Below are 25,781 nucleotides of genomic sequence, written 5' to 3'. Positions count from 1 at the left end.
GGGATGGTGACAATGCCAACCTCAGAGCTTATCAAATAGAGTCACAATTATGACATGGAGCTGGGATCGCTCCAGAGAATGGAATAAGTGTATTTTTATCTTTGAAATGATAAAATTTGCCTCACGCCGGTTGATCGTCTTTGTGTACCCTCAGGATCCGCCACAAAAAATTACTTTTATCTTTTTTCCCTTTCATCTGCTCTCCCTCTCCCCATTTATCGGTGACTCTGTATACTAATGCCGCTTCTCGCCCTACACAAGGAATAAGAAAGGCGTCTGCGGTTCAGTCTCTCTCTCCTGTGAAGTTAATGACTTTAGATTGAGCCCGGTGCCTGCTCCGCCTGTGACCTTGGGAAAAGTTTGTTGGTGGATGAGTGGTAAGAAGAGCTGACTGTATCCGCGCTCGCCTCTGACAGGTAATGGCAATGTGCAAATCGCTGTCCGCTCATCCGTGAGCTGATGACACGCGACAACTCCCCACTCCGGGAACTCAGTGCACGCCGGCTGCCATGTTACATGACTGTACTGACTGATTAGTCAAAGACGAAATATTCTGACTTTATAGACTTTTTGGAGGGAGGAGGTTGTAAGTTTCAGACAAAAACATCAAACCCCATCCTGGTCACAAGAGGGGCAACGGGAAACCCTCAGCCAATGGGGTTGTACCACAAACACAGCTTAGTACCCAGGGGTATACACAGGGGGCGGTTTCACTGTTAAAACCACTCCCTGGCTGAGGATGATCAGGAGAGCGGTGGTTTAAGGTTACCATGTGGGGCCTTAGAAGAGGACGGCTCTGTCAGTCTTAGGACTCCAAGTATCTTCTCTACTCCCGGTCTTGGTGTTGCTCTAATGTAGTATATACTAGTGCCGCAACACAGAAATAAAGGGATGTCCTAAGAGCGGCAAGTACTGGGAAGCATACTCACTGCTCACTCCTCGGGGCCCATAGTGTGTGGGAGCTTGAGCAATATACTGTGTTGCAGCTGTGGCCATTATACTTTGTGGAGGTGACAATGGGGTACTAAACTGTCTAAGGACCCCAAGGGGAAGCCACAAGGAACGCTATACTATGGGGGCATTAAAGTATGTGGTGGCTAGGGGCATTACATTATGAAGGGCCACAAGGGGAATTATACTGTGCATGGTGTTCTAAAGTGGGCATTATACCATGTGGGGGGCATTATACTGTGTGGGGGAAGAGGGGCATTATACAATGTGTTGGCCTCTACTAAGTATCATACAGTGTGGAGGCACTTAAGGGGACAATATTGGGTGGGTGGGGCAATAAAGAGACCAGGTAATAAATGTTCCACAACAGATCTCAAGAACCAGAGCACTGTGGCCCCATCTGAATGGAGCAAAGGTTGCATATTAATCTTTATCGTATCTTCATCAGTCCCATAGATTCTGAACACAGCAGATGTGTATGGCCATTGCTCTCTCCAAACGGGGAATATGGGATCCCAGTTCTTAGTGGAGATTCAAGTGGTTAGGCACTTATCCCGCATCCGATGGAAAGTTAATAGCTTGTGACTATGGGAAAACCCCTTTAAGGACTGGCTTGCTTTAATTGGAAACATATACAATTGCATTTTCATTGGACAAGGAAATAGAGCAATGGAACAGTGCAAACCAATGGATGGAAAAATTCCAAAAGCAAAAGACCTAAACAGTAAAATGTAGTATATTACGGCCAGCAGTCCACAGAAGGTCGCGTACAACTAGCCTTACGTCCATTCACATGGAGGAAAATGGTGAGGAATTTGGTGTGGAATTTCAGCACTGAAAAAAAGCCTCCCATTGACATCAATGGGTTCCTTTTTCTGCTAGCAGGCATGATGATGTCCATTATAGGTCAACGTATGTCACCAGGAAGCTGTGGTCTGGAGACATGGCCTAAAACACGGAATGGGTCAGTCTGGTTTAATATTTGGATTGGCCGCAAGTGTCATAATCCATTGACTGTGTTACCTATTGAGGACTCTCTTCATTATATCCCCGGCACAGTATTATGGCGTACTCACCGCACGGTTGACTGATACAGGAGATCCTCTCTCTTGCGATAATTCTCCATGTGAGAGTAATTGGTTGAAAACATAGCATCAAAAGTAAAGATCTTCTGTTTTATTGTTCCTCCATCTGTCACCTGTAGAGAGGAAAGCGACATATAAGACACAGCAGCGACATGCAGCAGGAACTTGTCTATTTATTTGCTGCGTAACAATGGCGTGTGCCAAATATGGCAACTTTTATCACGCCAGCGACAATGAAAAACCATCCTAACCTAGAGAGTGTGCTACAATTATATCCAGTCTAGACAATTGTCTGTGACCTATAAAGCCCGGACTCCAGACTGATACATTTTACTTGCGCTGATATATCGTAACAAGCTGTCAGGACCGGAGAGTGATTTGTGCCGCTGTGTTTTGTTGGCGAGGGATTATCTAGACTGCGGACTATTGTAACAAACTCTCAGATACAAGAAGTATTAGGGCTATGCAGTTTCAACTTCAGTTTCCATTCACTGACAGATAATATATCTAGGAAATGATGAAGAATATTAGAACGTTTCAGACCTCATTATGTGATAAGTAAGATTTATTTGCTTGCACTTCTTGCTGTAATGAACACAAAGTTTACATGAAAAATCATCTCTCTTGCTGCAAACTTAAAGGAGCCCGTATATATTTCCCAGCTGTCGGCCCGGACCTATCTCTCCTGGCCCCGCCATACACATGCAAGCTTGGCTCAGCTGAGTATGCATGTATTCTGAATGGGGTAAGTCTGGTGGCAGCTTCTCTGTTGGAGAACAAAAGGATCAGGACACTGAAATGCAACACCTCCACTCCTGGTCTTTCCTAACATCATTTGATGAAACTGCAAGTAGGGGACCAACCCGATAGGAATTCAGGCCAGAGGACGGCGCTCACCCAAACCGTTTCAACATGGCACAATGTATTTTGGACATGAAGCGGTCTTTTATCAAGTGCACAATCACAATCATGTTTAGAGTCATCCAGGCCAGTGACTGTGCACTTGATAATGGACCACTTCATGTCCGAAACGTGTTGTGTCATGTTTTATTATCAATAAAGAAGAATTCCTGAAATGGTTTGGGTGAGCGCTGTCCTTCTGGCCTGAATTCCTATCGGGTTAGTTCCCTACTTGCTGGTTCATATCACATTACCGAAACGTACCTTCAGCCGTGCCCTGTACCCTGCCCAGGATTTAATTGTGTTAAAGTCCTTCTTGGGTTGTTGTGACCCCATCACAACGCATTCAGATGAGCAGGCACTTGTCTGTCCCTGCACTTCTGCTTGTCCATCCAGTGATAATACACGAGGATCTGCTCAGTATCTCTTTTTTTGCTTTATTATTTGTTGAAGGCGAGCCCCGCATATAAGATTGATTGGCTTTACTCTAATGTGTATGGGGGCCTGAAAAAAGACGGAACCACAATCATCTTCAATAACAAGTGAGTTCATGAAATGGAAAGGTCCTGATGATCACAGTCCGCCCTGGTGTCTTATCCTCCTGTACTTGACCTCTCAACTGTCTTCATTCTATAATCCAGAGCCTCTCTTATCCTGCAAACTCCATCCGTCTCACCTCGTCCATCATTCTTATTCCTTCCCTTGCCAATAAATGCAGTGATTTCTACCTGCTTCTAACCATAACCGTGGAGGCTGACTCTTTCCCGATGCCCTACCTGCCACCGCTGGTGTAGTAGGGGGGTCGCAGTGGTCTAGCCCAGAAGCCAGGGGGGGAACCACAGATCATCCTCAACACACTAGGGCTAAATACACTTCTCTGATCTCTGATCTCTGCAGTCGTTGCATTGTAAATGTATAAACCCTGCCCTCTGTTGCACTGGAATGTGAAGATTTAGGATACACAGCCTGCCACTGCCAGAATGGATAAAACTAACCCCTTGTTCACATCTGCATTTGGTAATCCGTTCGGGGAGTCCGCGTGGGGACAAACGCATTGGCATAGACTATAATGGGGTCTGTGTGCTCTCTGAGTGCTGCCTGCATGAATCATGTGGACAGAAAAGTACTTTGTAATCTACTTTCCTGTCTGCATGATTCGTGTGGGAAGCGCACGGACCTCATTATAGTCTATGGGGTCCGTGTGCTTTCACTGCACTCCACTTGCCAATGCGTTTGGTATTCTGTTCGGAGGGGGGGGGGGGGTCCCCATGCGGACTCCCCAAACGGATTACCAACGCAGATGTGAACGAGGGGTAACGTTTAATGGCAAAAATAGCAGTTGGTCAGCAGGGCAATGGAGGAATTCTGTGGGGAAAGCTGTGGCACAAAAGACTTCTAAGGGGAAGGGGTCACCGATGGGATGGGAATGATTGTAAGCTAGTGTGCACACAATGGTGTTGTGACCAAGTCTTCATAGCGATCTGGGCCAAGATAGAGAACAAAAAGCTAAGGAAGGTAAGGATAGGAAATGGCTGATGGCTGTGAGAAGATGCACTGGGGGTCCAAGCTGAGCTTTTTGCACCAGGGCCTATGTGCCTTTAGTTATGACCCTTGTGCAACTCTGCTCCATAGTGCACACAGGCAGCAAGGGGCTGACGGGAAGGAGCAGTATATGAAGCCCCCCAAGTCCTTACTACTCCATGTATTTGCATACAATCTAGCAATCAGAAGGGGGCGCTATTATTTAGTTAGTAAGGTAGTTACAAACCTGTCACTCTTCTACCTATACATGAGCATTTAGCAGTCAGGTCATGTGACTGCTCGCAGCAGTGCGGGATATTTCAGCATGTGAGCTGTACTGGGCCATATGTGCCACTAAACGCCAATAAAAGCGTAGCCTTCCCCTTCCCCCCACTCTCTATCGGCTGCCAGATAGTAAAATCTGTTTAATTAAAAGCTTCGTCTACATATAATTTTCATAGGTCTGATCTCTCCATAGACATTAAAGGTCATTTAATAACCACAAATTATGTGGGAGCTAAGTGCACTTCATTTAGAGGAAATGCCTCTATTTGGCTGCTTTCTCCATGATCAGGATTATGCTCATTTTCTGCTTTTTTGGAAATCCCACTTTTGCATTTGTTTTCCTCCCAGTCGGAATTCAATTAAGACTGAAGGAAAGATAATGGGAAGGCGCGAGATCCCTGCCCCCGCACCAATCACTTTATTCTATCAATTATGGTGACCATCTCTGGATAGGCCACAAGTGCGGGGACCTTCATCTAGCTTGAAAACAGGGTCAGGGCCCCAGTTGTGCGTAGAAAGGTGGCCGCAAACACACAGTTCTACCCTAAGGTTGAGCCCCCGACTAGTGGAAAAACTTTTTTTATTATTTTTTAACGTTTTTATTGCCGCAAAAGGAACGGAATGTAGGAAACACTTATGTCTCCCATCTGCTCAATCCATTCTTGGTGTTGGCTCAAAAAACTGCAGCAAAATCTGCAACAAAAAAACTCTGCTTTTCTGCAAATTCTGTAGTGTTGATATTCTGGAACGTTTAGGATGAGGACCCACGTTGCACGTTTTTTGTAGCAGATTTTGTTGCAATTTTTTGAGCCAAAGCCACAGGCGACTGAGCAGAAGGGAGAAGTATAAGAACTCCTTATATATTTTCCATTCCTTTCATACCCATTCTTGGCTTTGGCTTAAAAAACTGCAACAAAAAAAGCTGCATTTCCGAAACATGCGGCCTTAACATCACCCTTACATTAGGTTCCAACTAGCATTGGCCTATCTGTTGCTCTGTTTCATAGTTACATAGTAGATGAGGTTGGTTGAAGACATCAGTCCATCAAGTCCAACCTATAACCCTACAATCCCCTACAGTGTTGGTCCAGGGGAAGGCAAAAACCTCATGAGGCTCAGGCCAATTGCCCCATTTGTCGGAGCACCTGAACAGACATGCAGACCACTAAAACTCTAATGGGATGCGTCGGGTGTCCATTCTTTTATGTCCATTCTTTTAAACTGAAACTTTTGGGGCAAAAAAGTCTTGTGGGATTTGCAGAACGTTTTGGTCTGGCAGTTTTGGACACCCACTGTGATGGATCGTCCAAATGGAGACTTCAACGAAGATGATAGCGTGGCCTTAGATTGTCTGGTCATCTAAATACACCAGCGCACAAATCTGTCCTTAAAGTTTGTTACAATGTATCAATGCAAGTAAATATATTGCATAGAGTCGAGGCTGTTTAGTCCCGTAGGGACTGTATACAAATGAAACAAACTCCAGCTGTACAGATTCTCAGTCTCTCAAGGTAAAGAGAAACGTTAGAATTCACTAAAAGCAAGCGGAGATCTTGAGTACGGAGAAGGATTGAAATATATCACAGTACCGTGCCTCGTGAAGCACAGATAATTCTATATTATAGACGCAGTTACAGCCAGAAACCTCTGCTCAGCTCATTAGGGAAGGAGCAGAACTGGAAAATGTGGAATTGGATGCAAGAAATTTTTTATTTTTTTCTTATTTTTGTTTCCAGCCCGATGCGCAGGAAGCAAGATCTGATTGTCCTCCGTTCCATCTTGTTTTATTACACTGGGTTGGGAGCACTAGGACTCCACGCACATCACACGTCAAGAGAGAGATTTCATTTGATGATGAGCAGCCGCAGAAAAATATCATTACATCCAACGCTCGATGGACCGGGCAACTTGACGTGGCACAGAGCAACCGTATTACAGCTGAATGATGTGTGTAGGTAGAGGACAGGCTACTCAGCGCTCGTAGCACTACAGACATGACGGACACAATGCTGCTGTCTGTTGTATCACACAGGAGGCATACCATACAGCAATGATCTATAGGAGCACTGCATGGTATATATGGGTATATATGACACTGTGCTCCTGAGGTTTAGGGGAGAACTGTCTGAGGGTGAAGTATCATTGGGTGCAAACCACTGTCTTCTTGGAAAAGGGACCACAGTTTTAGTCATCTTTCCTCACTTTTCTATGAATCAGCACTGCCCAATTCTGGCCCTCTCCTGGATGACATCATGCATTCTGGGGCCACATGGGGCGCACTGACATCATGGCCCCTGAGCGCATGACGCCACCCCGGAGGCTGGAAGAGGACACAGAGGGAGATCCAGACGCAGCGTTGATGCTCACACAACGAGACTTTTAGATATGTTTTGCTGTTTCTTAATTTTTGCTATTTGATATATTTTGATATTTGGGCTGTTTGTTATATTTTTTTTACTATTCTACTTTTGGGTTTAAAGAGACCCCAAAGTATAACAATTTTAATTCCGGTTCACCGACTCCGGTGGCAAAACCCCAAAGTTTCGGGTTTGGACCCAAAATGTTTGGAAAGTATATCTGGTTTCATCCAAACAGGTTCGCTCATTTCTGTATTTCATGTCACCATCACAAGAAAAAAGAAGTGACAACAGCTTGAGGAAATATTATTAAAAGGAGTTATGGAGAGGGGAGGGGGAGGAAGAGGCTGCTGCCAGGTAGGACTTGATTGTCTTATTCTGTGCAGAGACTGTGTAGAGATTAAGGGCTAGTTCACACGGGGCAAAGGGGGCGTATTTTGGACCTGATTTTGACGTGGGAAGCCACGTCAGAATAGGACCAAAATAGACCTGCTGCGAGAGTCGCGGCTTCCCGCTCCAGAGTAGGCCCAAATGAACGGGATTAGTCCGGAGAGGGCTGCCGCGAGGCGGACGCCATGGCTGATCCAGCCGCGGAATCCACCTGTAGAAAGGGCAGCTCGCTTCTTTTTTCTGTGAGCGGGAACATGCTGCCCACTGAAAAAAGTAAGCTAGCGGTGTGCACAGACCTCCATTGTGGAGGGGGCGGATTATGACATGGATTCAGCACCAAAATCTGCCCCCTCTTGCCCCGTGTGAACGAGCCCTTATCTTGAACATACATCAATGTGAGAAGAGCTCCCTCACGCACAGTGATGCAAAGCTGCAGTTATTTCCATGTCTTTTCTAGCAGCCTCCTCCTCCCCCTACCCTCTCCATAGACTTTGATAAATTTAAATGGAAACATTTCTTTAATTAGATATTCCACAAAGTTTTTTTTACATACATCTGTACTATTCATTTCTGAAAAGTTATTTTATATCTTATAACTGGAAAGACTCTTCAAGAAATTTACAGAAAACTTTGTCTTTGATACGGCACAATTTTCTTCTCCGCGACTGTGTCATTGCACTTTTACAGGAAGTTGAAGACCTAGGCAGAAGAGAAATGTTCTTCTGGTCATCCAGCATGCACGGAGCAGGTCGATGTGAGCGCTGTGATACCCCGAGGCCTCTATTTCTAAGAGTAAACTTATGTCAGGGGCTGAGTTATGGCGGCGGAGCGCTGAGCTGGTATGGAGTGGATCTACAGGAACAGGGTTAGCAATAAAGAATTGAGTTCCTCAAGTTGAGTTTGTTATGACAGCATAAATCTCTCTGGAAGCAATAAAGCAGATCTCAGTTCACATTATCCGGCACTGTCCGCTGATTCCGCTGCTGTCCCCAGCTCCTTCAACGATATTTTGCAAACTCTTAGCTCCAAAGGTTTAATAGGTTTTAAGCGTTCTCCGAAGACCTCGTCAACTCGGTGCTGTCTGCTACCGTATAGTAACCAAATGAGACAAGGCAATTTATGACACCAGCTGTCTCTGTCAAAACTCCAGCTCCCAAATAGGCTTTAGGAGAGCAAATTATCACTCACGGCAGCCTTTGTGCGACATTCAGCTGCGGCGCGGCGTGGCGAAGAGCTGTAAAGGGAGAAAGGGGGTTATAACAGGAGGTGTCCCCGGCTTCTTCTGAGACGTGAAAAGGTCAAAGAATGACTGGAAATGGCCACTTGTCAGGGATGGATTTTATTGCACTGGCGATAAATAATAGATGTCACCTTCTCTAGCCTCAGGGGCCAACTCCACATCCTAACACATCTCCTTGACTACACAGCGATCCTTCATCTGGTAATTCCTGCTCTGGTGTCACCCCTGCCGTAGTTGCACCTTGTTTTCTGGAGGTTTTAAGATGTTAAACCTATTCTGCACTCCGCTCCTTATTCACGCCTGCGAGATTCCGGTTCGCCAACACTGATGGAATTACACTCGTAGGGATAAGGCCCCTCTCATACTAATTGACTTGCATCTCCTGCCCTGGGACTGTCCTCAGCGAGGGTCATTTCAGTCACAATGGCCCCATCAGCCCGCTAGCCGATATAATTTACATTCCTTTTCATACAGGAGCTCCTGGCTGTCAGAAAAATAATGATCCCCTCAAGTCATCTCCCTGCAGAATGGAATGGAAATGTGAGGTTTTCATTGTGACAGCTCGTGTTTATTGCTGTGAGTTGTGTCCTAAGCAGGAGATCTGGAGCCTCAGCGCGACGCGTATTAGAATAAAGAAAAGATGACAAGGAGAGGGGGAGTCCAGGTGAGAGACCCCCGATCTGCAAACCATCGCACGCCATGCTGGATAGATAGCATTCCTCTCTTCTCACTTGTCCTGTGTGCAGACTTGCTAGAGCAGGGGTAGGGAACCTTTGGCTCTCCAGCTGCTGTGAAACTAGAACTCCCATCATGCTCCATTCACCTTCATGGGAGTTCCAAGAACAGCAGAGCAAGTATGCATGCTGGGAGTTGTAGTTTTGCAACAGCTGGAGAGCCGTACGTTCCCTACCCCTGTGCTAGAGGCAGAACAAGTTACTAGGAGGCCCCCGATAACCATTCCTAGGTTGGGTTCCCTCGTCTCTCCATCATCTCAGGTATTCTGTCACTTTTCGTACATTCCTTCATCATCCATACTAACTATTCAACCATCTTGTTGACGGCTTACAACACCTCACTTCACCATGGAGGACCTAACTACTCCCCCCAGTCCTCTGTAAGTGAAGAGTCTTGGGTCACCACTGAGTCCAGTCGTTGGCCTCAATGCTGGTGACATCACGACTAATATGTCACTAAGACCTTGCAGTCAGTATATGCAGTGGAGAGAATGCGATGACCAGGAGTAAGTTATTATTCATCTGTTTTTCCACAAAAGGTGAAACCAAAAAGGGTGAACAAGAAAAAAGGATATAAAAATGTACACGTGGATCCCAAGCGGGCGCAGCGCCAACATTTATGGATGAAAAATGGGCTGAATATTGAAGAAGCGATTTGGAGACAATGACGTGAAAAAACTAAAAGCATGTATTTTCCATTACACCATAGCAGTCAGCAGGGGAGTCTGCAGGATTTGTCATAGAGGTGGTTCCTGATTCCCACAAACTATAAGGTCCCCAGGTCCCACACCCTATGTCTCCAGGTCCCACACACTATAATGTCTCCAGGTTTTACACTGTATAATATCCCCAGGTCCCACATATTATAATTTCCAAAAATCTCATACTGTATAATGTCCCCAGGTCTCACACTGTATAATGTCCCCAGATCTCATACTGTATAATGTCCCCAGGTCTCATACTGTATAATGTCCCCAGGTCTCACACTGTATAATGTCCCCAGGTCTCACACTGTATAATGTCCCCAGGTCTCACACTGTATAATGTCCCCAGGTCTCACACTGTATAATGTCCCCAGGTCTCACACTGTATAATGTCCCCAGGTCTCATACTGTATAATGTCCCCAGGTCTCATACTGTATAATGTCTCCTGGTCTCACACTGTATAATGTCCCCAGGTCTCATACTGTATAATGTCCCCAGGTCTCACACTGTATAATGTCCCCAGGTCTCACACTGTATAATGTCCCCAGGTCTCACACTGTATAATGTCCCCAGGTCTCACACTGTATAATGTCCCCAGGTCTCACACTGTATAATGTCCCCAGATCTCATACTGTATAATGTCCCCAGGTCTCATACTGTATAATGTCTCCTGGTCTCACACTGTATAATGTCCCCAGGTCTCACACTGTATAATGTCCCCAGGTCTCACACTGTATAATGTCTCCTGGTCTCATACTGTATAATGTCCCCAGGTCTCACACTGTATAATGTCTCCTGGTCTCATACTGTATAATGTCCCCAGGTCTCACACTGTATAATGTCCCCAGGTCTCACACTGTATAATGTCCCCAGGTCTCATACTGTATAATGTCCCCAGGTCTCACACTGTATAATGTCCCCAGGTCTCACACTGTATAATGTCCCCAGGTCTCACACTGTATAATGTCCCCAGGTCTCACACTGTATAATGTCCCCAGGTCTCACACTGTATAATGTCCCCAGGTCTCACACAGTATAATGTCCCCAGGTCTCATACTGTATAATGTCCCCAGGTCTCATACTGTATAGTGTACCCAGGTCTCATATTGTATAATGTCCCCAGGTCTCATATTGTATAATGTCTCCTGGTCTCATACTGTATAATGTCCCCAGGTCTCACACTGTATAATGTCCCCAGGTCTCATACTGTATAATGTCCCCAGGTCTCATATTGTATAATGTCCCCAGGTCTCATACTGTATAATGTCCCCAGGTCTCACACTGTATAATGTCCCCAGGTCTCACACTGTATAATGTCCCCAGGTCTCACACAGTATAATGTCCCCAGGTCTCATACTGTATAATGTCCCCAGGTCTCATACTGTATAGTGTACCCAGGTCTCATATTGTATAATGTCCCCAGGTCTCACACTGTATAATGTCCCCAGGTCTCATATTGTATAATGTCCCCAGGTCTCATATTGTATAATGTCCCCAGGTCTCACACTGTATAGTGTACCCTGGTCTCATACTGTATAATGTCCCCAGGTTTCATACTGTATAGTGTCCCCAGGTCTCACACTGTATAATGTCCCCAGGTCTCACACTGTATAATGTCCCCAGGTCTCACACTGTATAATGTCCCCAGGTCTCACACTGTATAATGTCCCCAGGTCTCACATTGTATAATGTCCCCAGGTCTCACACTGTATAATGTCCCCAGGTCTCATATTGTATAATGTCCTCAGGTCTCATATTGTATAATGTCCCCAGGTCTCACACTGTATAGTGTACCCTGGTCTCATACTGTATAATGTCCCCAGGTTTCATACTGTATAGTGTCCCCAGGTCTCACACTGTATAATGTCCCCAGGTCTCACACTGTATAATGTCCCCAGGTCTCACACAGTATAATGTCCCCAGGTCTCATACTGTATAATGTCCCCAGGTCTCACACTGTATAATGTCCCCAGGTCTCACACTGTATAATGTCCCCAGGTCTCACACTGTATAATGTCCCCAGGTCTCATATTGTATAATGTCCCCAGGTCTCATACTGAAGATCTTTACTTGCAGGAGTGCGGTGACTGGTAAGGCTCAGCATCGGGGGGGGGGGGGGGGGGGGTGTCGCAATGCAAAAATGAACAGAAGTGGGATATTGTAAGGTGCGCTGGGAGTTTACACTTCCATTAACTGCTTCATTACATTTAATGAAAATTTCTAGCACAGTTTACAGCACTGTTATTTCTGGTTAAGATGATGGACACCATCGCAGAACCTGATAGTTAGTATCAGTACACTAAACTATCATATCGTATCATACACTAAACTACTCTAACACCCCTATAATAAGTTTAGGGGGTTCTTGGGCCAAATAATGGATCACATGGGCTATAAGCATAATGTTAAAGTGTTGCACAAATTACAACTGGGTTGTTGCACCCCTGGAGCACATCACAGCTGTCAATGGGCGCTTGTACGACCAGGGTCATGACCGGTTGCTGAAGGTGATGCCTTCGAATTTCCTTTGAACCTTAGTAAGTCACTTCCATTTTCCGGCCTCATCGACATCCAAAAATACCCTCCTAGCAAGGATAGTGGTTACTAAGCAACAGCACAGTGGCTGTAATAGACAGCAGATACTAAATAGGAGTTCAGTGACAGTCTGGGCGGTATATTTACGGGTGACATGGGTAATGCTGACTGTCAACTACACCCTGCAACAATAATACAGTGTAACACTGCGGCCTGTATAAGTCCTATCACTGCTACAATGTATCAATGCAACATCAGCATATAGAACAGGCTATGTATAACCTCCCATGACCCGCCGCCTTCTTTATCATTTCCAGAATCCTGAGGTAACATATCTGAAACATGGAGGATCTCTTCTTGTCTGACATCTTGCAGCACAATTTAACAGCCCTAACCCATGGCACGATGTGCCTGGCGGCAGATGGTTTCCAAATTTCTGCATTTTTCAGAATACCTTTCAGCTTCTTTGTTACTCACTAAGTAGCATATTCCTCCCTCACAAACACACATTAGCTGCTCATTCATTCTCTCTCTATTCAGCTGCGACAGGCTTTGGATTTGTGCCTGAATCAAGAGTCCTGTGATGTGATCTGCGGTGCAAAATTTGGGCAAGTGACATAGAATTTACGCCCTGGGTACGGTAGAAACTGCCAAGCCGTCCACTTGATGCCGTGTTCTATGTGCTGCGCGGGAGAATGTGGCAGAGTGCTAAATAAGAATAAAGGAGCTCAGATAGAAAAGGTGTTTTATAGGGAAGTAAAATGAGCAGCAATAGTCCATGTACCAGAAGGAAAGCATCAGCAGTGACAGCACCCATCTACTAGTGTACAGGAACGAAATGCAGGTAACAGTAAAGAGTATGTGCACATTTATGAACAGATATAAGAAAAATAAATTTCACTGTGTACATACATTACATTACTTACTCCTGTATTATACTCCAGAGCTGCACTCACTATTCTGCTGGTACAGTCACTGTGTACATACATTACTTTACTTATCCTGTACTGATCCTGAGTTACATCCTGTATTATACTCCAGAGCTGCGCTCACTATTCTGCTGGTACAGTCACTGTGTACATACATTACATTACTTATCCTGTACTGATCCTGAGTTACATCCTGTATTATACTCCAGAGCTGCGCTCACGATTCTGCTGGTACAGACACTGTGTACATTCATTACATTACTTATCCTGCACTGATCCTGAGTTACATCCTGTATTATACTCCAGAGCTGCACTCACTATTCTGCTGGTGCAGTCACTGTGTACATACATTACATTACTTATCCTGTACTGATCCTGAGTTACATCCTGTATTATACCCCAGAGCTGCACTCACTATTCTGCTGGTACAGTCACTGTGTACATACATTACATTACTTATCCTGTACTGATCCTGAGTTACATTCTGTATTATACTCCAGAGCTGCGCTCACTATTCTGCTGGTACAGTCACTGTGTACATCCATTACATTACTTATCCTGTACTGATCCTGAGTTACATTCTGTATTATACTCCAGAGCTGCGCTCACTATTCTGCTGGTACAGTCACTGTGTACATACATTACATTACTTATCCTGTACTGATCCTGAGTTACATCCTGTATTATACTCCAGAGCTGCACTCACTATTCTGCTGGTACAGTCACTGTGTACATCCATTACATTACTTATCCTGTACTGATCCTGAGTTACATCCTGTATTATACTCCAGAGCTGCGCTCACTATTCTGCTGGTACAGTCACTGTGTACATACATTACATTACTTATCCTATACTGATCCTGAGTTACATCCTGTATTATACTCCAGAGCTGCGCTCACGATTCTGCTGGTACAGACACTGTGTACATTCATTACATTACTTATCCTGCACTGATCCTGAGTTACATCCTGTATTATACTCCAGAGCTGCACTCACTATTCTGCTGGTACAGTCACTGTGTACATACATTACATTACTTATCCTGTATTATACTCCAGAGCTGCGCTCACGATTCTGCTGGTACAGTCACTGTGTACATACATTACATTACTTATCCTGTACTGATCCTGAGTTACATCCTGTATTATACCCCAGAGCTGCACTCACTATTCTGCTGGTGCAGTCACTGTGTACATACATTACATTACTTATCCTGTACTGATCCTGAGTTACATTCTGTATTATACTCCAGAGCTGCGCTCACTATTCTGCTGGTACAGTCACTGTGTACATACATTACATTACTTATCCTGTACTGATCCTGAGTTACATCCTGTATTATACTCCAGAGCTGTACTCACTATTCTGCTGGTACAGTCACTGTGTACATCCATTACATTACTTATCCTGTACTGATCCTGCGTTACATCCTGTATTATACTCCAGAGCTGCGCTCACTATTCTGCTGGTACAGTCACTGTGTACATACATTACATTACTTATCCTATACTGATCCTGAGTTACATCCTGTATTATACTCCAGAGCTGCGCTCACGATTCTGCTGGTACAGACACTGTGTACATTCATTACATTACTTATCCTGCACTGATCCTGAGTTACATCCTGTATTATACTCCAGAGCTGCACTCACTATTCTGCTGGTACAGTCACTGTGTACATACATTACATTACTTATCCTGTACTGATCCTGAGTTATATCCTGTATTATACTCCAGAGCTGCGCTCACTATTCTGCTGGTACAGTCACTGTGTACATACATTACATTACTTATCCTGAGTTACATCCTGTATTATACTCCAGAGCTGCGCTCACTATTCTGCTGGTACAGTCACTGTGTACATACATTACTTATCCTGTACTGATCCTGAGTTACATCCTGTATTATACTCCAGAGCTGCACTCACTATTCTGCTTGTATTTTAGAGTCAGTCAGTAAACCTGTGGCCATTCTGCAGCTGCTTAGCTAGGGACAGTTAGTTTTATGTTTTATATGATTATTGCAGCTTTTTTCAGCTGTAAACCTGCATAATTGTGAGCACAGCTCTGGAGTAAAATACAGATTGTATTATAGTAGAACACTTGAACATATTTTGTCTTGACTGTGAAAACTGTGGGATAAAAACAAAACATGAGAAAATGCTTAATTATTTTATTATACTAAGAACATCTCAAAAATAGAATCTGTAGAGGAGACATGAGGACTGGAGATGAGAAGCTGAGGTATAAAGCACAGTAGAAAAACTTTGTCATTTTATGGCCATTGATCTTATATTATTTATTTTATTGCCCATAGACATTTATTGTTTATTGATTAAGGAGCTATCTAAGGACGGAAAACGGGAAGAGATGCTCTGTTCACAGAAATATGACAGCTCTGATACTTTGTAAGGACATGAGGTCACTGAACAATGAGGACAAGGGTGTAAGTGCGGCCGGATACTATGAGAAGGTCAATGGGGGGTTATAATGTTAAAGAGGCCGCAGTGCTCATGAACTTCTTCAATCAGCTTATCAACAGGCGTCCTGGGTGTTGGTCCCGTCCCCATTGATGACCTATCTTTCAGGTGTCATGGTGTCCGTCATTTCAGGGACCTGGCACTGCCATCTTTCTTCTAAAAATTACCAACACAGATGTGAATAGAGCCTAAGTAATAGACCAGGGTCTTCCGCTTCAGCACTCCGATGCCTCCTATTTGCACTGATTCCAGTTGGGGCATGACATATGTTTCAGACTTGCCAGCAGACGTTTAACATGGGTGCAGGGCGTGTAAACTGTGTGTGGGTGGTAAAGCCTTCACATCACTGAGAAAGGAAATAGAGCCTTGGCCGGAGATGTGGAGCAAAAAGCGCAATGTCTTCCTTTCAGGTTAAATTATTCATGGCATAACATGGCAGAGATAATTAATCCATGCCCCCGGTGTCAACGTATCCCCCCCCTCCCCAATAAAATTAGAGCCCAGATCTGGGGGCTGGGAAAATCGTTCTGAGACTATCCAAGGCATTGACACAAATAGAAATTCAATACAGCGGGATCAGACCATATGGGCGCAGTAAGTGGGTCAAGAGCTTCTTATCGGCTATCTGCGATGGAAAAGGCAGCAAACTGCTCAGACAAAAAAAAAAAAAGACAAAGCGTGAAGTGTCGTCAGCCGTCGCCGTCCTACAAGGCGAAATATCGTTTTAACGAGAAACGAAATAATGCAATTGTGGGTAGGGGCCGTGCCGTCCTCGCCGCACTTGCGACTTGCTTTCTGCCTGACCTGAACCTTAAGCAATGCCTTCAAATTACCGCCGCGGACAAATAAATATTACTGCAGCCAAGGTGGGAGCTTTTGTAGCGAGAAATGATGTGTAATTTTCAGAAATGTTAGCAGTGCATCAAATCATCAGGCTGTGTCAGGCAGGGAAAGAGATGATGGATAGATAGCGAGCTCGCTGCAGCCGCCGACTGCACTCTCCTCTGCCCGACAGGAAAGAAATCAGTGGAAGCACAGACGAATTTCTGCCAGAAGACCACATTACTAGGCGCAGATATTGGAGGCGAGAGATGGCCCCCTCCCCTCGCCAAATGTCTTTTCATCTCGCTCTGTGTACAAAGAATGGAGATTTCTAGGGTCGGGGGGGGCTATCATTAAAATTAGACAATATATTCCAGCTTTGTAGCCCGGAAAATTTGCATTTATCCCATATCCAATAATAAATTAGTTTGGGCGTAAAGGGGTTAAAGAGCTGGGAGAAAATATTGCAATATTCTAGAGCGATCGGCTGGAAACGGGACATGAATAAATATAGAAGAGAGGGAGAGATAAAGTGAGAAGGGGACTCAAATATAAATATAATAAAGAGACAGTATCGGAATAAATTCTGGGATATATTATTATAGCATTAACCCAGCAGGGGCCTGCGTCTGCGGCGTCAGGGGGGGAAGTGACGGCTCCCATAGGGAAGAAGAGCGCTCCCAGCGGGTCAGGGGTTAAATAGCGGCCGGCATAAATCACACCCTGGGGTGAGCTCCAAGAGGAGAAATATTAATGGTAACTGGAAGCGACAAAGATAAGGCTGAATGCAGAAAATGCCTCAATACATCACTGTTATAGGAAAGCACTAAACACATAATACACGCCGCCTTATTATACTCCATGAAGGTTGCAATAAAAACTTTCCCATACATAATAACAGCTCGGCTAAATGTTCTCTCCCACAGGATGAGCGCACTAAGTGAAGCACACAATGGACCAGGATGTCCTCACCTGACAATGGGCTCTACAAGGTCCTGGGCTTTTCTAAAGAATGAACAGGTCTAGAACCCACTGTACTATTTATATGGAAAACACACAATGGGAAATAGCACAAAGACAGCAGTACAATCTGTAGTATACAAGATAGCGATAGAATCTAGAACTAGTCATATCTCACATATAAGGAGGTTATCACTATGGCTTTATATCACATCTCCAGAATCTAGAACTGACTCACATTATCTGGTATAGCTTTATACCAGAACTACAGTCTAGAACAGGGGTCTCAAACTCAACTCAGCATGTGGGCCGCAGAGCAAGATCCCAGCCAGTCGGCGGGCCGCACCGCGGCAACTTTAGCTCCACCCACTTTTATGTTGACTCCGCCCATTCATTTTTCATGTGCCCCCACACTGTATAATCCTCCTACAGTCACCCGTAAACTATATGTCCCCCCTCCATCTTTCCCCCAGTTACATATACACCCTTCATCTGCCCCCAGATTCATGTCCCTCCATCGCTGCCCTCAGATTCATGTCCCTCCATCTCTGCCCCCAGATTCATGTCCCCCCATCTCTGCCCCCAGATTCATGTCCCTCCATTTCTGCCCCAGTGTCATGCCGTTCTCCCCCCTCCCTTCGTCTGCCCCCAGTGTCATGAGCCCCTTCATTCCACCTCAATGTTTAAAGAGGACCTTCCACCATTTTGCCCACAGGCAGTTCTATATACTGCCGGAAAGCTGACAGTGCGCTGAGTTCGATCCGGCGTCCCTAGGATTGTGTGGGCCGCACAAAATTGTTCGGGGGGCCGCATGCGGCCCGCGGGCCGCGAGTTTGAGACCCCTGGTCTAGAACCAACTCACAATGGATCAATCCACATCTACTCCGTCTCAGATCTCACATATAACAAACCATTTCTATAACTTTATACTACTTCTAAAGATACTAGAACCAGCTCAGAACTCAGATATAGTAAATAATCACTATGGCTTAGATCAGATCTAGAGAGTCTAGAACCAGCTGAGATATAATAAATCATCACAATGACTTTATACCAGACCTCCAGAATCTAGACCTGACTCACATTATCTGGTATAGCTTTACAGGTAGTCCTCGGGTTCCGACGGTCCCGGGTTACGACGTTTCGCGGTTACGACAGCTCCCTTGTAACAGAAAACTGCCAGCACTCCCAGCTAGCAAGGACTAGCCTGCGGAAAATCAATGCTGGCAGCTTGCTGTTACAAGTGAGATTGTAAAATAAAACCCTGAAACAGAATGTGAAACTTACCGTACGATGCAGGACGGGCGGGCATTCAGGCCTCCTCTTTCTCCGATGTTCCGTCCTCCTCCGGCGCTCGCAAGCTGATAATGGCCAGGGCACATGCGCAGTATCATGATGCTTCTATTACGGCTACTGCGCATGCGCCCAGGCCATTATCAGCTTGCGAGCGCCAGAGGAGGACGGAACATCGGAGAAAGAGGAGGCCTGAATGCCCGCCCGCCCACCCTGCACCGTACGGTAAGTTTCACATTCTGTTTCAGGGTTTTATTTTAAAGGGGGGGGGGTTGATCTGTTCCTACGCGGCGTCGGTATGGTAGGTTCCGACTTACGTCGAAATTCGGTTTACGACGCCGCGCAAGAACGGATCAACGTCGTAAGTCGAGGACTACCTGTATATAATTTTGTTTCTATTGTTGAAGCATGGACAAGACTCAATACCTGATGAGCTGGAGTTTTCCTGTGTGGACATGTGCCTGTTACCATCCCCCCACGAGCTAAGGACAGCATGGGCACCATGAGGCAGACAAAGCTGGAGGAGAAACCTGCATGGAAGTGTGGACTTCTTCTTTCAAGGAGATGATTTTTGGTGTCTATTGCTGATGTGTGAAGATGCTACAGCTGACTGGTATTTCTTTCTTTTACTGTGGACACGTGGGACTCTGTTACAGCCTGGGAACCATCACCCACCTACCCCATGAATTTATAGAAGCTTGGCAAGAGAGCAGCACCATGTATACCTGGATGGCTTCAGACCTCTCTGGGCAGTAGAACACAGTGGTAAGAAGAAAGGAGGAGGAGGAGGAGGGCTTGTGATGAAGGATATTTTTTGTGGTTAATGGACAATAGCGCTGATGCAAGATACCGAACTATCAGCTGTGAGCAGGAGATCTCACCACCTACCAAAGGAACTGCCACATATTATCATGATAGCTGCATATGTCCCCCACCTCTGCAAAAAGTTTCTGGCTGTTATATCTACATGCTGTGACCCCTCCTTGTGTCCTCCAACCACATTCGGCTGTATTATTAACATCACTCCGCACAGAGAACTAAATGATCCTGCTGTGTGTCTGTGTTTCTTTCCTTTTTAGTTGCTCTGATTCCTAGGATTTATCTATCTGCCATGAGCTTGTATGTGTTTTCTCTCTTGTTATATACTACTGTACAGCTATGAAACTGTATCACTGCAATTTCCCCATTGTGGGACTAATAAAGGATTATCTTATCTTAACTCTTATCTTATATCAGAACTACAGTCTAGAACCAACTCACAATGCATCAATCCACATCTGCACCAACTCAGATCTCACATATAACAAACCAGGTCTATACATTTATACAACTTCTAAAGAGTCTAGAACCTTGTCAGACTTCAGATATAGTAAACAATCACTATGGCTGTAGATGAGATCTATAGAGAGTCTAGAACCAGCTCAGATCTCAGATACAACGTAACCATCACAATACTAGATCTGCAAAGTCCAGAACTGCTCTGCTCCCCACTATAATACAACTATCAGATGTCAGATAAAAGACAACTATCACAATGGCTTTCCAAAGGACCGCTTTAGCCATAGGGCAAACAGCGCACTTGTGGGGGCCCCAAGATACAGATATCAGACTTTCTGCCTGATGACTCAGATTGGGAGAGCTCTGCTTACAAGTGTATTGGCTGATACAGTAGAAGCTTATGACAGAGCAGGGAGCTGTAATGTTCCTGCTCTGCCATAGGAGACTGACACACTGATGTGTAGGATGTCCCAGCATAAGTGGTGTGCATATATCACTGCATTGAGAACAGGAGAAGGTCTCAGGCGCTCCACTGATCGGGGGATTGTGTTAAGGTATCTATCTATTTATTCATTCATTCATTCATTCATAAATAAGAAAAAAGGGGGCACTTATTTATGAAAATAGTCCTATTAGCTAGGGGGACTATTATTAATAGTGGGAGGAAAGTATTATATTTAAGGAGGGCTATTATAAGGGAGGAACTATTATTTATAAGTGGCCTATTATAATGGGGAAATATTACAAGTAATAGTTCCCCTCCTTATAAATAATAGTTCCCCCTTATAGAGAATAGGTCACCACCTTATAGGTAATAATTCCTTCTTATACATAATAGCTCTCCTTATAAATAATTGTTACCCTCCTAAGAGATAATAGTTACCCTCCATATAAATAAAGGAGAGATATTAATTTTAACAGGGGTTCTTTAATTATAAGTGATGACTATTATTTATAAGGGGGGCTATTACTGATAAAGGGGTATTTATAAGGGGCCTATTTATAGAGGAACAATTTATAAGGTAGTAGTATTATTTAGAAGGGGGGACTATTACTGATAGTGGGGATTCTTATTTTTAAGAGTGGACTATCTATAAGGGAGCAGTATTATTTAGAAGGGAGAAATATTACTGATAAGAGGGACTATTATTTATACTGGGGGATATTACTGATAAGGGCAATATTTATAATGTGGGCCTATTATTTTAATGGTGGTATTGTTATTTAGTAACATGGGCTATTATCTAGGGCAGGGGTCCTCAAACTTTTTAAACAGTGGGCCGGAGGCAGAGCAGGTCGCACAGACATCGAGAGCGGTGCCCTCCAATAGGTAAAGTGAAGTGCGCTCCATGGCCTGGCCCGATCTCCCAGGAGCTTCATTATAAATGCACGCCTGCCGGCGTTGTCGGCGGAGCCAGTTAGAAGTGCTTGGCAGGCCGCATGTGGCCCTCGGGCCGCAGTTTGAGGACCCCTGGTCTAGGGGGACTAGTATTTATAAGTTCCAAAGTGATGAGACACTGAGGGGCATTCTATTGTAAGGGGTCACTAAGGAGGGATTATACTATGTGGGGGCCATTGATTGGGCATCATAAGGTATGTGGTATCAGTGGTGATATTGGGGGGCACTTATAAAACCTTTTCACTGGACCCACCAATATGTTCCAACATCCCTGTTATAAGAGATCTCAAGAATTTAGAACCTAAATCAGCTACTTAGTATAGAACACACGTGGTCAGTTACAAATCTGTTACAACATAACATATCAATACTTTAGGGTATTCATCACAATGGCCCTGAGTTACTATTGTGGTTAGAAGACGCTGGGTATATATGACACATCTCTGGCACGCCCTGTTACAGCTAAAATTTTTAACAGGCTAGACATATGTGTTGCTTCAATGTGTCCCGATGCGCCAAGATTGTGTTGTAAAATTCTGGCACAAAGTGAACCAATTAAAAGATGGAATAATGTGAGACTAGACCGTGTGAGGATGTGTTATCCGGCATCAGTCACTGTGATAAATGTGGCGTATTGTCAGACTGTCCACGCTATTTATTAGTAAATCTGGACCAATGACTTCACCAGGACATATGAATGTATAATGATGTATCACGTCTAGAACTGGAAATGGAGATATATTTTTTTTAATGCAGATTGTGAGCTCCATATAGGAATCACAATCTACATTTTTTTTTTCCTATCAGTATTTCTTTGTAGAATGGGAGGAAATCCACACAAACATGGAGAGAACATACAAACTCCTTGCAGATGTTGTTCCTGGCAGGATTCGAACCAAGGACTCGTTGCAGTGCTAACTACTGAGCCACCGTGTTGCCCCAAGAACTGGAGACTTTATAATAAACATCTGTGCTAAGGTTAACAAATCAGAACAGTCTAGAACATGCTCAGCTCCGAGGTATGTTACAGTATATGTCTTAGATGATTTACTGATTGTGTAGTGGATCTCTATAGTTTAGGATTTCTATACTCACTACAAGGTCATGTTAACTTATAAAAATTTAGAGTCCAGAACTAGGGTTGAGCCGATCTTGAGATTTCAGAATCGATTTTAAAATCTGATTTCCGATCATATTCCAGGCGACCCCGATCGCTCAACCCTATCTAGAACCTGTTCAGAACTTAGATAGAACCATGGTCTAGAACTTGATCAGTTTTGTCATGTAATAACCCATCACAAAGGCATCACCAGTTCCTGATAGATTGGATCCTGTCTTCTCGTGTGTTATAGTCTCTCACGGTTTCTGTATTGAGGGGATCATCACTCCATAGAGAGAGAGCCACCATTTAGATGTGTGGAGTCTTATTAAGCCATGAGTGCTCCACTGTGCAAAGGAACATGGGAAGAATATGCAAATCTGACTTCCGTGATGTAATTAGTAAGCCAGTGCCTCTTGAATGCACACCAATAGAGGGCGCTCACTGAGAATCTGCAAGTCTATCTTCCATGATGTAATATGGAAGACAAAGTCTCAGTCAAGCCTCTCACCTCTGCCAGATCAGTCCTCTCTGTGCCAAGCTGATGAGATGCAACACATCGAAATAGCTGTCCTTGGCTGAGAGACTGTATCTGGTAAAATCCCAACATCATTGCAAACAAAGGCCTTTGAGAAGGTCGGCATGATGTTAAAGGGAGCGCCCTCTATAGGTTTGTTTGACTGAGACTCTGTCTTCCTAATTACATCATGGAAGATAGACTTGCACATTCTCAGTGAGCGCCCTCTATTGGTGAGCATACTTGAGGCACTGGCTTCCTAATTACATCATGGAAGTCAGATTTGCATATTCTTCCCATGTTCCTTTGCACAGTGGAGCGCTCATGGCTTAATAAGACTCCACACACCTAAATGGTGGTTCTCTCCCTATGGAGTGACGATATCCCTTCAACCCTGTCTAAGCCTCTCACCTGTGCCAGGTCAGTCCTCTCTGCGCCAAGCTGATGAGATGCAACACATCGAAACAGCTGTCCTTGGCTGAGAGACTGTACCCGGTATAATCCCAACATCATTGCAAACAAAGGCCTCTGAGAAGGTCAGCATGATGTTAAAGGGAGCGCCCTCTATTTTTTTGCTTGACTGAGACTCTGTCTTCCTAATTACATCATGGAAGACAGACTTGCACATTCTCAGTCAGCGCCCTCTATTGGTGTGCGTTCTTAAGGCACTGACATCCTAATTACATCATGGAAGTCAGATTTGCATATTCTTCCCACAGTTTCTGTATGGAGACTGCAGGATGGTCAAAGGCAGCATCAAGCATGGGAAATCCATGCAGATCTGTCTGGATGTGTCACCTAGAACAACCTCCATGTCCCTCCAGGGATGACAGCCCTATGGGTGATGTAGCAGATGGATGAAGCTATCTTTCGTGACATGTACTCTTTAGTTAATGGGAATTCCCATCTCGTATACTGATGTAATATCACTAGCATATGTTATCATTCTGTAAGTGGCAGACAGAGGCAAAGCTATAGGAGGTGCAGTGGTAGCAGCCGCTACCCAGTCCAGGGACCTTACCCTAAAGATCCTTCTGCCATATAAATTATACCTGTATTCTAATAGTGGCCCCATTCCAGAGCTTGAGGCTATGCCTCTGTAGGTGGGGGTCCGAGCTCCCTCACTAATCCTGAGCATGAAGAGCGGATCTTCATTCACTTGAATGGAGCTGCTGTGCAGATATGAAGGGGGACTCAGTAAAGTGACCTCTGTATTCACAGGATGGGGGCGTCCATCACTTTATGACCCTTTATTGATCAGATTAGTTTCCTATTATATGTATATGTATAGATCCTACAGGCTATTCCAGTAATGTATAATACACAGCACTTAGGAGACCCCCCCCCCATATTATTATCATTATTTCCTGGGAGGGGAATGATTTCTCTTCATCACATAAGCAAACAGAGGAGAAAGCAGAGCGATTATTAATAGCCGCCCTATAATACAAAACCCTTGTAGGATGGATTAGAATAAAATTAAAGAGAGATTAAAGGTAATTCTGGCATAAACCTATCTTCATATGTATGGAGGATAAGAAACACTTATCACAAGCTTCTATTCAGGTCAATATCAGCCATTCATATACAGTAAGAAGCAGGAGACGTGAAGAGCGAGGAAGCAGAAATAGCAACCGCTACCGAGAAACCAATCCATATAGATAGATATCCATACATGTGTCCTATAGGAAGACAAGGACATAGGAGATTTCTGGCAATACCCAATGATATGTGACCCCTAATAGGTCCAACCCACGGGACCCCTCTAGAGAGCAGAACAGCAAATGCATTAAGAATACTTATTCTCCTTAATAGAATACTTGGTACTTCAAGGGGTTGTGGCAAGTTTACAGATCATCACATATACAAAGGATACGGGGATTAGTTGGAGATTGGTGGCGGTCCAACCCATGGGAGCAGAAATCAGAATAAGGAAATGTATAAAGAAAAGCTGGATAAATCTCTCTTTAATAGAATATTATGTATATACTTAGTGGTTAAGGGTTGTGACATATTTCTGTATTGTCGCCTATACACAGGATAGGGGGATAAGTTGTAGAATGTGGGGGTCTGACTGCTGGGACACCTCCTTTATGAACAAAGCATCAGTCACGCAGGCACAGTCATCTCTTTGGGGTTGGGTCTAGAATGGAGTGGTTTATATCAGGTTTGTCATGGATCCAGTAGGTGGCGCCGCCTCAGTTATCATAGCTAACACACCCAAGCCTCGCGATTTTCAGGTGTTGCATTGCTGAAGTAGAGGCTGACTCTGCCTCTCCTATATGCAACTCTAACCCGCCT

The 25,781-nt window shown here is 44.5% G+C and overlaps 1 protein-coding gene across 3 annotated transcripts in view; it reads right to left on the bottom strand.

The window, feature by feature from the left end:
• Positions 1-25,781, bottom strand: part of IGSF21 (immunoglobin superfamily member 21) — a 421,781-nt gene that overhangs the window by 252,410 nt on the left and 143,590 nt on the right. For all 3 annotated transcript variants that reach the window (XM_075277850.1, XM_075277852.1, XM_075277851.1), the window contains exon 3: positions 2,028-2,149. In XM_075277850.1, the coding sequence (XP_075133951.1) occupies positions 2,028-2,149 (122 nt within the window). The remainder of the gene's footprint in view (positions 1-2,027; positions 2,150-25,781) is intronic.

This window comes from Leptodactylus fuscus, chromosome 6 (genome assembly GCF_031893055.1).
Source record: "Leptodactylus fuscus isolate aLepFus1 chromosome 6, aLepFus1.hap2, whole genome shotgun sequence".
Classification (NCBI taxonomy): domain Eukaryota; kingdom Metazoa; phylum Chordata; class Amphibia; order Anura; family Leptodactylidae; genus Leptodactylus; species Leptodactylus fuscus.
The sequence above is the reverse complement of the archived record's forward strand: the minus strand, read 5'-3'. Positions and strand labels throughout refer to the sequence as shown.